Source organism: Enhydra lutris, unplaced genomic scaffold (genome assembly GCF_002288905.1).
Source record: "Enhydra lutris kenyoni isolate GAN:26980312 unplaced genomic scaffold, ASM228890v2 scaffoldscaffold14, whole genome shotgun sequence".
In the NCBI taxonomy this organism is placed as follows: domain Eukaryota; kingdom Metazoa; phylum Chordata; class Mammalia; order Carnivora; family Mustelidae; genus Enhydra; species Enhydra lutris.
Window position 1 is genome coordinate 3,148,331 of NW_019154098.1, and position 12,433 is coordinate 3,160,763.

Genomic DNA, 12,433 nt, shown 5'->3' on the forward strand with positions numbered 1-12,433 from the left:
TGTTGTATCCAGTCTTGTGTGGTAATCGTCTAATACTTGTCATTTAGATGCTGTACTTTTCAGTTCTAGGTTTTGCATTTGGTTCTTTTTCATAGTTTATGTTCTCTGCTGAGACTCCCCATTTGTTCACTCATTGTCCCCATCTTTTTCTTAATGACGTCGAGTGTACTTACAGTAATAGCGTACGTATCACAGCCGTCCTTGTCTGCTCATTACAACATATGGCTCATTTCGGGGTCTGTTTCTATCGACAGGTTTTTCCTTAGATTACTAACATCACCCTTTTTGCTTATTTACACACACAGTAAATTTTTGCCATTCCTGAACCTTATATACGTTACATTGAGGGAGTCTGGCTGTTGCTGTCTTCTCTGGTACCTTGTCCCACAAATTCCTGCCTCTTTGGCAGATCCAGATTCTGCCCCCCATCTCTTCAGTGCAACGAGACTGCGGCTCTCCGGTGCTCCTTTCCCCCCATGCTGTAGTTTGGAGACTGCTCCCAGGCCGGGTGGATGTGTGGCTAACCTCATGAGTTTTCCATGCCTCATTAGTCACAGTCTTAAGCTGCCTGTTTCAGTGCCAGAATTAGCTGTCCTCTATTTTCTCTAGTTTTGTAGTGAAGGTAGAAGGATATAAGTCCAATACTAATTACTTTGTCATGGTCAGAAACAGAATTCTCAGTTGCAGTTTGCAAACTCAGATTGGTTGCCCAGTTTGTGCTGGTGCCTTATGAAGTGCTCTTTGCTGCCGTATTTTTTTCCTGATTACAGTCTTTTTAAGAGAAAGAATGGGGGATTCATTTCCCTTATCTATAAAACTAAGCAGTTTGGGTATTTACCCCAAAGATACAGATGTAGTGAAACAAAGGGGCACGTGCACCCCAGTGTTCATAGCAGCAATGTCCACAGTAGCCAAACAGTGGAAGGAATGGAGATGCCCTTCAACAGATGAATGGATAAAGAAGGTGTGGTCCATATACACAGTGGGACGTTACTCAGCCATCAGAAAGGATGAATACCTACCCTTTACAACGACGGGTATGGAACTGAAGGGTATTATGCTAAGTGAAATAAGTCAGACAGAAGGACAATCGTCATAGCGGAAAGGAGGGAGAACTGAACGGAAAGGAATCAGAGAGGGAGACCGAGCCATGAGAGACTCTTGCCTCTGGGAAACAAACTGAGGGTTGCCGGAGGGGAGGTGGCTGGGGGATGGGGTCACTGGGTGATGGGCGTGAAAGAAGGCACGTGATTGGTGAGCACTGGGTGTTATATGTAACTAATGAATCATTGAACACTGCGTCTGAAATTAATCATGTACTATTTGTTGGATAATTGGATTTAAATTAAAAAAAAAAAAAAAAACAAACTACTCTCTTAATGAAAAAAAAACTAAACACTTGGATTTGCCCAGTGTGACCAATATGCATTGGTCCAGGCTCCTTATTTTTAAAATTTTTAAGTAGGCTCCATGCCCAGTGTAGGGCTTGAACTCATAATCCTGACATTTAGAGTGAGCTGTGTGCTCCACCGGTTGAGCCCGCCCAGGGTCCCGGGCCAGGTTCTTCAGAAGGTGATTTAGTGGGAGTATTAAAGTGAAGAGGGCGCGTGCCTTTTGATCCGCCAGGTCTACCGCCGAGTGTCTGTCCCAGAGAGCACGTGACAATGATGTGAGAACCTTGAAAATACACACTTACGAAAGACACGTGTCTCTGAAGAAAACCGTTGGGGACAGCTGGTTTCAGCAGCTTCTTCAGTGACGGTCTTCCAGTTGGAAGCGCTGTGAGACTGTCCACCAGTGGCCGTGTCTGAGGCCGAGCTTCCCTGAGCCACATACCTGTGTGGGCCTGTGACTGAGGTGCACTCTGAGAGGTGGGGGAAGGCACGGAGAAGCCGCACATTTTCTGGGCTTTTTATTGGTGCGATGGCAGTTGGGCTCCTTTCGAACAAGATTGGGGGGGTATTGGTTTATTTTATTTTTTTTCGTGAAGGAGACATGACTCAGGCTTTGTCATCTGGCAACAGAAACAGGCTGTTGGGGATTGAAATTTGATGTCTTTACCTGAGTGTACTGCCACATCCTTGTAGTTCCATCGACAAGGTTCTAAAGTGACCCAATGTTTGGAAATTCCCTCAAGTCAAACAGTAAGTAATAAAGATGGGGTTTGAGCTGCATTTCTGTGGCCGTGGCCAGCCCACTTACTAGCATGCCTGCTTCTCCCCTGGGTTTTGAGCCAGGCTGGGAACTCCGGCCTAGTGAGATGTGTGAGCGTTCAGGAGTCTTTATTTTACTGTGACTCGTGATGGACTCTGGCTAAGGTCCAATCTCAAAATTGTTATCCATCAAAATAGCATAGAAAGATATTGGAAGTAAAGTTTTCCTGTTACCAAAACCCACCTGCTGGCACTCTGGGTTAATCCCTCCCTCTCCCAACTTTGCCGGCAGCCTGGCCAGCCACATTTATGAAACCCCCACTCGTGAGGTGGGTGCTGTGCCAGTGGGGGTGCAGCGTGGGCAAGAGAGACACAGTCCGTGCCCCTCGTGGGGAAGAGAGTCCCACTGGCATCTGGTGGTCCTCAGAGCCCGAGCTGCTGCTGGAGGGAGGCTCTGGGTGGATCAGGAAGACAGAGAAAGCACAGAGCTCGCTGTGCCCCGTCCCCTGCGAGTGACAGGCAAGACAGTCCTTAACATCCCATCTCCTTACCTGTTTCTCCTTCCACGCTGCAGCCTCTGTTACGGCAAGGACAGTGTCTTAACTCTGAGTTCCCAAAACTTTGTGCAGTGCCCATGGTAGATGGTAGTAAGTTCAACCCTGAAGCTTTGGTGCAAAAGTGCAAAAACTGCCATCCGTATCCTGTGTGACGCGTCACTGTGAGTCCTTGCTAGTGTGCCCTCCATCTTGGGCCACACCGTCTGTCACCGTGCACCACCAAGTGGCTGCTGTGGGAGGGATTCAGTATAAGGCGAGGTACCTCTTCTCCAGACGCTTCCGCTATCACTGTGGGCACAGAGATGGTCTCACAGAGTAGCCAGAGCACAGCACTGGGCCGGGGTGTGTGGGCCTTGCCGCCGGCACTGGGAAACCTTGGCAGTGGGTCAGAATTAGCAGCACTCTGCTCAGAGCATGGCGAGCAAGATGGCATGCTCCTTGCCCTCTGACCGTCCTCTCCTTGTTCCTCTCCAGCTCTGTCAAGAGAACGCTGCAGGAGTGACCCCTCTGCGGCCCCGGGGATGGGGGTGGGTGGGTGGGCTACAATGTGGCTGTGCTGTTTGCGGCCTGCTGTTTACCTCGGGCGCTGCCCTCTGGAGGGGTCCCTTGGTCAAGACTTTTGAGGACAGTCCATACATTAAAGTGAAAATAGTATGTGTATGTATCCTTTCTTCTAAGTATTTATCCCGAAGAGAGATGTACGAGGATGTCTCGCATTGTGATGGAAAGAGAGAGAAGCCATCCCAATGTCAGTCAGGAGGGATGGTTAAGTGAGTTCTGCGTAGTACCACACAGCTGTAGACAAGTGACGCTGTGGACAACAGTGACGCGGAGCTCCCAGTCTGGAAGCACAGACAGCCAGGTTGTAAGTGGTTGGTTAATATGAGTCAGGGCACGTGATACAATAATGTATCTCTTTCTAGACTTGATGGCCACTTTGTATCCAGTGACAAGGGCCAGTCTCAGAGACCCCTGGAGAGGGAACACAGCAAGCACCAGACCATGTGTTTGATGCCATATGTCTGAGAAAGAATGGTACATTGTATTTCTTTTTATGTACCTAGGTATTTCTGTAAATGCACAGCTTTGAAAATAACAAATCACTTCCGTGAAGAGGCTTGAGATGAGGAGGTGGTCTAGGCAGATTTGCGGCATTCTCTGTATTTGAAATTGACAGTGAAGATGTCATAAAACGCAAAACCTGTGTAGTTAGGAATCAAGAAAAGACTGCCGTGCGCACGACAGCGGGGGGCGGGAATCTTTTGCAGGCTCCCCACCGAGTGCCAGACTTAATCTCACAAGCCTGAGATCGTGACCTGACCCAGAATCAAGAGTGGGCTGCTTAACTGACTGAGCCCCCCGGGGGCCCCAAGACTGCATTTTTTTTTTTTTAAAGAGAAAACTTGCCCAGAATTATGGCAAAAGGATTAAAAAGCAAATAGGGATTGTGCCAGCCTGTTTGGCTCAGCAAACGTGTTCCGGATACTGCCAGGCAGCCTCGCATCTTGCTGCTGGTACTTAGTAGCATGTGGCTGCGTGTGTCTGTGTCCTTGGGCATCAGTGGCGAGGATGGTGGCCACCTCTGAGGCTGTGTGAGGGCTGAGTGGGTCGTGCGTGTGTCGTGCCCAGCAGACATTTTACTACAGGGACCGTTCTGTAAGAGACGAGCCCGTTAGGGGTCTGCAGAGTGAGCACAGATCGTCTTTAGGGGCTGTTGCCTTCTGAGTGATGTCAGGAGCGTAGCCCCAGGTTTATGCTTAGTTGGGGTGTCTGTCCTGGGAGCCAGACTCATGTAGTCCAGGACCAGACACAGTAGGAAGGCCGGCCTGAACACGGGGACCCAAGTCGCATGTCCCCAGGTGGCTCCGCTGGGAAGTATTCCAGCAGTTGCCAAGGAGTGGCTAGTCAAGTCGGGTCCCTGGGACTCATGTTTAATGGGGGCAGACCTACCCCTGAGGCATCAGGCAGTCGTGGAGACGGACCGTGGTGACGGTTACACAGCAGCGTGAACATCCGTCGCACTACCGCGCTGTGCTTGTAACAGGGACTGAAATGGCAAGTTATCTTTGGGGGTTTTGGGTTTTGTTTTGTTAGTGTTTTTTGGTTTCTTGCTTGTCTCTTTTGTTTTTTGTTTTTTTGTTTTTGTGGGAAGCAAAGCCAAATTCATTGAGCGATAGTACAAAGCTCCCCAAGAGGGAGGAGAGCTGAGAAGGTGGTCCTGAACTGGCAAATTTTATGCTCCTCTGTTTCCCGCTGTTAGAACAGAGAGAGACAGAGAAGCAGGAAGGAAGGAAGGTGAGTGAGTCACCGGCAAGCCAGAGGGAGCCGGTCCGTGTTAATGAAGGGAAGGGACTCGGTGTTTTATAGTGAGTGGGCGTCCTGTCCTCGAAATGAAGTGGTACCGTCCCTGTTTATGTTTTGCCCAGATTGTACAAGGTGACAGCACCTTCCCTGCCATGAGAGTCAGCCACCGCGGTGTGGGAGGGAGCAGAACAGGGGGGATAATTGGGGTCTTCTCTCGTCCGTGTGGTGGCCAAGATTCTGGACGACTGGTCCCCCACACAGGGCTCCTTGGTAGCACGTCAGGATGACTCACTCCCGCAACGGTTGAACAGCTTCCTTCTTTCCCCAAATATTTACTGAGCCCCGGCTGTGCACCACACTCAGCCAGGCCCTGGCAGTTCGGAGCCGCAGGGTGTGACTCCGGCCACAGAAGAGCCCACTGTTCGGTACGTGAGTGGCGCTGTCGTGCCCGGTGTTGGATTCAATATAGGGTGTAGCAAGCGTTCATAGAGACCGAAGTTTCACGTGGCTCGGGCTTCAACCGAGGGCCAAGAACACTGGATCCCGTCCCTTCCCTCGCGGCCCTGGGGCATGAGACGGGGCTTCCTGGGTTTAATGATCGACCTTGCCCACGAGCTCCTGCCCTGCCCCACCACCTGCCCGAGAGCGTGAACAGATGAATGAGTGAGTGAGTGAGTGAGTGAACAGAGACTCGGTACTGGGGGCAAGTGTGTGCGTGCGTTTCTGTGTGTTCGTGGATATCCGCGGTGTGCGGGGCCCTGGGATTCCACGGAGAGAAGGCAGGGACTCTGCACCTGCCTGCAGGTTCGTCTGGGTTTTCAACAAGCACAGCACTAAGGTCCACCAGTAATGGGGTTTTTCCTCTTTACAGTCCTTCTCCGTTCTTACCCTTCTGTGCTGCCTGTGGTCTGGCCCAGCTTTGGACGTGAATCTCGGAGCACTTCGCCAGATGAAGAACTTTCCCATCTGTCCTAGTTTGCTAACTTAAAAAAAAAATTGTGAACATGTGTTGAATTTTAGTCATGCTTTTCCTACATCTTTGAGGTAATCATAATTAAAAACCTTTTTACATTTTGATTTTTAAAACATAAATTTATTGAGATACATTTACATACAACAAAATGCATCCCTTTTTAGTTTCGAGTTAGTGAGCTTTAAAAACCCGTGCATACACGTGGAACAGCCACCTTGATCGAGGTGTGGGATGTTCTGACTCCCGCAGAGCTCCCCCCTGCCCCTTTCAGCGAGTTCCCCATCCCGTGTCCGGAGGCGACCATTGACGTGCCTTCGAGAGAGTCTCTTACAAACGTAATCTTGTGGTAGTGCCGTTTGGTATCGTTCTCCTTCCCGGGCGTATTTCTAACCCGCAGTCAGCGTGTGGGCACTAGCAGTGCCCACGGTGTCCCGTCATAACCTTGGGCCCTGATTCGTCTCTTCTCCGGTTGACGGACGTATGAGTTGGTTCCAGCGTGGGACTGTGACACACGTTTGCATTCGAGCGTTGACGTAGTTGTGCGTCTTCCTCTCTCTTCTGTGACTGGGTTACGAGGTGGCGTGGTGCATGTACGCTGACCTTTCTGAGAAGCGGCCAGCTTTCCCCCCACAGAGTGGCTGGGCTGTTGTACGGTTCACAGCAGCCCCGGGCGGATCCATGGAGCGGGCTGGCCTTCACCGAGCCGGTCTGGGTGGTCTGTCACGATAGACCCAGCGGCTGCGTGGTGGGCTCTGCTGCTGGTTTTGTGAACATTTTCCTCTTGACCAATGAGGAACGTCTTTCCGTGCACTTATTGGCCATTTCCGTAGCAGCTTTTCCAATGTGTCTGTCCTTGGCCTTGCACACTGTTTAAGGTTCGCTTGTTTGTCTTACTGAGTTATGAGAATTTTTAAAACACGCTGTGCGTGCGTGTCCTCTGTCAGACACCTGTGTGTGTTTCTTGAATATTTACTCCTGGTGTCTTGTCTTTTCTTTTTTGTACCTGTAGCTTTTAAAGAGTGAAAGTTTTAATTTTGATGATATTTTTGAATTTATTTTTATTTTCTTTTTTATTTTCTTGCAGTTCATACTGTTTGTGTTCTAAAAAATTTCTGTCTGTCCCCAGGGTCATTAGAGACTTTTTCTCCTGGGTTTTCTTCCGGACGTGTTGTAGCTGTAGATTTTTACGTGATGTGTGTCATACAGTTGGTGTTGGTTACTTTTGTCTCGTTAGGTCCGACCTTTCATTCCTGACATCCGCCCAGCATGGACTCGGTGTCATTTTTCACAAGTCGCTGGACTCAGCTTGTTAATACAGTGGACCCGGGACAGCATGGCTGGAACCGCACATGTCCACTTACATGTGGTTTGTTTTGTTTTGTTTTGTTTTGTTTTTTTTTTCAATAAATACAGTACTGAAAATAATTGTATTTTCTTTTCCTCGTGATTTTCTTAATGACATTTTCTTCTCTCTGGCTCACTTTATTGTAAGAATACAGCCTACAGTATAGACAGTATACGAAATGCTTGCTGACCAGCCTTGATCCACGGTCGGTCGGTAGCCGCCGTGCGCAGGTACATTGGGGGGGTTCGGCGCCCCGCCCCTGGTCACCTGCACTTCATTTCTCCATCCGTGTTCATTGGTGACATTAGCCCATGGTCCTCTGTCTTCCGCCCAGAATAAACTTGAGTAAGTCAAACGATTTGCTCTTCAGGTGTGAGTGGAACTCTCCATACGGCTGTCCGGAACTTGAGTGGACAGGGACTCCTTGACCGAGAAGAGGGGGTCTTCAACGCTTGGAGAGCGGTGGTCTGGAGACCACCTCTCTCTGACGATGGCCCAGAGCGGTATGTGGAGATGCGGGAGAGAGACTGCACGGTGGCTACAGGGCCGGGCCGTCAGGGATGCACTGTCAACTCCCATAGGAGTCAGAGGCCTGGTGCGTTCTTGGTGGAACTATCAGAGAAGATGCCCAAAGGCTCTTTATGCCCCGGGGATCACTTAGGCGCCTGGTACTGGGGCAGGGTTGGCCGGATCCCCGGAGGCTGGGCAAAGCCGGTCTGAATAAGGAAAGCCTTCGTAGGCCGGCTGTCCTCGTATTCTGGCAAAGGAATGGAATGAATTCTTGCTTCCTGAGAGATGACCAAAGCTCTGTCCCAGAGAAAGATCCTTAGAACTAGGCTGAGTTCAGATCTCCCCTGCTGAGGGCAGCTTCTGTGATGTCCTCTCCCTCCCCTCACTCTGCTGCTGGAGTCACCCTCGCTCCCACATCAATGAGCTGCTGACGGTGACTGAGATGTGGAGCCTGTCCCAGGCCGGTATCACGGCCTTTCCTGTCTGTATTTTATGAGGCACTGGTGTGTGTATTTTATGAGTCACGTATTTGGGGAGTTAAAGCAGAAGGCCTCAAAACCACCCTGAAATGCCGACAGAGGGTGCTGAGTGGGGCGCTTTGGGAGCAAACCTGGGGTGAGGTGTTGCTCTCCCCTGAGAATGAGCCGGCAGGACATTTGAGCTGTCTCTGGCCATTCAGTGTGTTTCTGCGCGTCTTTCTGCTGTGGACGGTGAGGTACAGCGGTCAAGGGGGGCCACAGGTCAGTGTTTCCAGAGCCCTGCAACAGAGGGATTCCTGTGTGTTCACAGGACTTCTGCCACCATGAAGCCCGGGGAATGCGCGGCACCGGTGTCTGAGTGCCAGTCGCAACAAAGACCCTGTTTCGTGCTCATGGCCGTGTAGGTCATGACTGTCCCAGTCGGGTCAGGCTGCCGCTGGGCTTTGAGGCGAGGTTAGGGTGTTTGTTCTGGGGCCCAGACTGAAAGGGTAGCGGCACCCAGGGTGCATGCTTACAGCTGATCCCAGGAGCACCGAAGGCCAAGCCAGTCACACAGACCTCGGGAACACTTTGGCGTGGGGCGTCTTTGGACTTTGCAGTGACAGAGCAAGAGCGTGGCCAAGCCAGTCCCCCTGTGTCGACCAGGGAGGGGTGGGGTCCGCTCTCGTGGCAGGTCCTTGAGAGTGTCCTGCAAGTCACCCGCAGAGCACGTGGTGTCTGGGCCCCCAGCTTGGGGAACGGGACCCCCAGGAAGTTCAGGGTGCATGTGTCATCTGCCAGGCATAGTGTGCACGGTGCCCAGTGTGGGACGGCGCTCCCGTGTCCGACTGACCGAGTGAGTGTCCGCCCACCGGAGGCCCTGGTGGGAGTCCGTACAGAAAAGTGTGAAAGTCGGCGCGCTGAAAGGAGCCACAGGTCTTACCAAATTGCTCATAGACCGGCGTTAGAGGACTGTCGTCCTTGCATGCGTTTCTCTGATTTTATTGACATTTTGCCTGAATTCTGTCCTGTTTCAGGGAAATAGTGGAACATATGGTCCAGCACTTTAAAACACAGATCTTCGGGGATCGGAAACCAGTGTTTGATGGAAGAAAGAATCTGTACACAGCAATGCCCCTTCCGATCGGGAGGGATAAGGTACGTTTATGGGCATGAGTTTGGGTCAGACGACGCGCAATGAAGTAAAATTCAAACATGTTGTCACCTGATCAATCACCTGGGAGGAAGGGGTGGCCGGCTGCTGGGTGTTTCACCCCGAGACCCGGAGAAACGTCCTTCCCCGTGTTGTGCTCTCCTGGGTCGGGGGGGTTGGCCAGGTGCAGAGACAGGAGCCGAGAGCTTCGCGGAGCTACACACACACCCCGCACACGCAGGCGCGGCGCCCTCAGACCGGAGCCCAGATCGCATGGCGGGACCGCAGAGACCTGTGGAGAGCACGTGCACGGGGCCGGGATGTGCGTGATGGCGGCGGTGGGACCCAGGCAGCCTGTGTTCTCCTGCATGATAATCACTGAGCATTAATCACCACAGATCCTGCTTGTATGAAAATGTCACCTTTTCTGATTGTTTTTGTTGTCACGGCTTTACTTGAAGAGTCATACAATTTCTGCCTAGAAGTTGTCGCTTCTTGGCACGTCTTCCAACAACTGGGCTGGTCTGGGATGGTAACGGGTCGTGTTTATTAATAGAAGAAGAGTGAAGCTCAGCTCAGACATGAGCTTCACACAGACTCTAAAAACAACACAGCAGAGAAACAACCTAACGACTTCCTGCTCCCGGTGAGAGCGGTAAAGACGATTGCCTTTGAGAACGACCCGCCCAGTCAGCTGCTCCAGCCCCGTGTCCCTGGGAGGGAGTGCGGCTCGGCGCTTAGAGACTCAAGCCAGCACGTTGCGGGTTCCTCATGGGCATTACATGGTTTTGCTTTTCTGTTTTTTGTTAATCTTGACGTGACTCAGCCCCTTGCACGCGTCCGACTTGCCAGGAGAGTGGGGGTTTGGGCGCCCGGCAGCGCCACTTGGACTTGGCCACGCTCTGATACCCGTGAAGTACGTAGCCGCGGGGGAGGCTGCACAGTGATAAGGGCCCCTTGCCAGCTGGTGTCAGGGGACCCCGAGATAAAAGCGGGCAGGGCTGTGACACTGACGTTCTGAGTCCGAGGGCGTCGCGGGGCCCTTTGCCTGTCCGTGGAGTTGGGATCCTGCCTTGTGAAGAAACCTGCTGGTGCGTTTGGAATGTATTGATTGTGAAGTTTTTAATTTGCACATTTGTTTTTGTTTAAAGTTGTGTAAGAAAAAAAGCAGAAGGAGTTTATTCACAGTTTATCTGTACACATTTATAATTAGACACTAGGCGGGGCATAGGAACATTTCTCCTTCAGAAGGGGTGGGGGAGTCCTACAGCATTCGGATTTGAAACTCGTCGTTGGAGAGGTGAACCGGGCTCTGGGGTGAATCGGGCCTCGCGTTGCCCTGTCCTGGGGTGGGACCTGGGCTGAGACATCTTAAAACCCTGAGTGCTGTGTCTGTGAAAGGGGGGTGTACACGGCATCCGCCTCCCGGGGTTCCTGTGAGGACTCAACGAGCCCCGCCAGGAGCAGGATCTCCCCTAGTGATGAGCTGCCTGTGGCCCTGACGCCTGACCTGGGGGAGTGGGAGGCCGCATTTCTAAAAAGCAGCCCTGCATGATGCCCTTATGTCTGGTACCGGATCGAACTTTGAGTCGTCAGGGTGTCAAGTCACAAGGACGACACACCCAGCAGAGACGGGTGGTGTGGTTGGTGGTCTGAGAGGTGGGGATGGGTCCTCCACGCTCTCTCCTGTGGGTTCAGCTATGAGCACAGAGAGCCTGCCCCAGGCCACTGCCGCGTGTCATTTTTCAGTTTCTGTCCAACTGTTGGGATACTTGGACGTTAATCTCTTCTGTGTAAGAGCAGATACGATGTGGCCCCTTTTCCTGCTCCCACGTACTCACCTCTTGTAGCAAATCATTTCTTGTTGTTTTCTTTTTTTTTTTTTTTTTTTGTAAAATGTTTTTCTTTGTGCAATGAGCACTTCTATAGTCAGAGATAACCCTTTACTGCGCCTTCGCCTGCGTCTGCGGGTGGCCTGAGGGGGCTGCAGGGGCCCCCGTCCAGGTCTGCGCACAAGGTGTGGCCCGTGGCCCGCGGACGGCGGCGACTGTGATCTAGCCTGCCCTGGGCTCAGTCGCCCACGCTCCGTAATTCCAGCCCTTGTGGGGGGCCGGCGCCGCGGCCAGGCCAGCCCCTCACGAGTGAGAAGCCGAGACTGAGGAAGTTGTCGGAGTTGATCCACTTTGGGGTTAACTCCCAGGCCCACTTTGCAGTAACAGTGTGATTTGTGAGATCAGAATCTGTGTCGTTTATTCCCATCACTGGGTCCGGCCTTGGGCCCCTCTCCCAGTCTTCAGCTTCTGGTGGCTCCCGTCGCCCTCTGTTTATTCAGGGAAGGCGAGAGTGTCTGCTTCCTAGAAGGCAGTGACACGCCAGGCCAGGGGCACAGCTCCCCGCGGGGAAGGGAGGACACATCTGCACAAAACGCATGGCTTGGTGCTCCCGCCTGCTCGGCGCCGGGCCCCACATCCAGCCGGGGCCGCGAGCGCAAGCCCGCTGACCTGAGCAGGTGCTGGGGGTTCTGCACTGGCTCCGAGGCTCAGGAGGGTTGAGGGCAGAGCCTGTGGAGGTGGGGAGCCATCCGTCAGTTCCCTTCCTTGGGCTGTGTCCGGGTAAAGGGTCAGCTCGGCCCTTCTGCTCTTTGGGGCTTTTGTGCTTCTCAGGGCTGAGGGTCCCTCCTATCAAGCCATGGCGCCTGTCCCTGTGCTGAGAAGCCAGCTGGCCTGGGTCAGAGGTGCTGAGCAGGTGCGGCTAACAGCTGGCGGAGTAGCCCCTTGCTGTCCCTGTGGTCCCCTTGGGGAGGGTGACCGAGTCCCCACACCCCTCGCAGATGAATGAGGAAGGACTGCAGTTTTGTCCAAAGCGATTGGGAGGGACAGGTGGCTTTCTGAGGAGACTGGCCACTGGCGGTCACAGAGGGCCTTCCATATCAGCTCCCCGCACATAGCTCACCCACAATGGGACCTGCATGGCCCGTGGG

The 12,433-nt window shown here is 52.5% G+C and overlaps 1 protein-coding gene across 2 annotated transcripts in view; it reads left to right on the top strand.

Annotated features, from left to right (window-relative positions):
* LOC111146620 (argonaute 2, RISC catalytic component) overlaps positions 1–12,433 on the top strand; it is a 50,469-nt gene that overhangs the window by 6,079 nt on the left and 31,957 nt on the right. For both annotated transcript variants that reach the window (XM_022502254.1, XM_022502255.1), the window contains exon 2: positions 9,338–9,458. In XM_022502254.1, the coding sequence (XP_022357962.1) occupies positions 9,338–9,458 (121 nt within the window). The remainder of the gene's footprint in view (positions 1–9,337; positions 9,459–12,433) is intronic.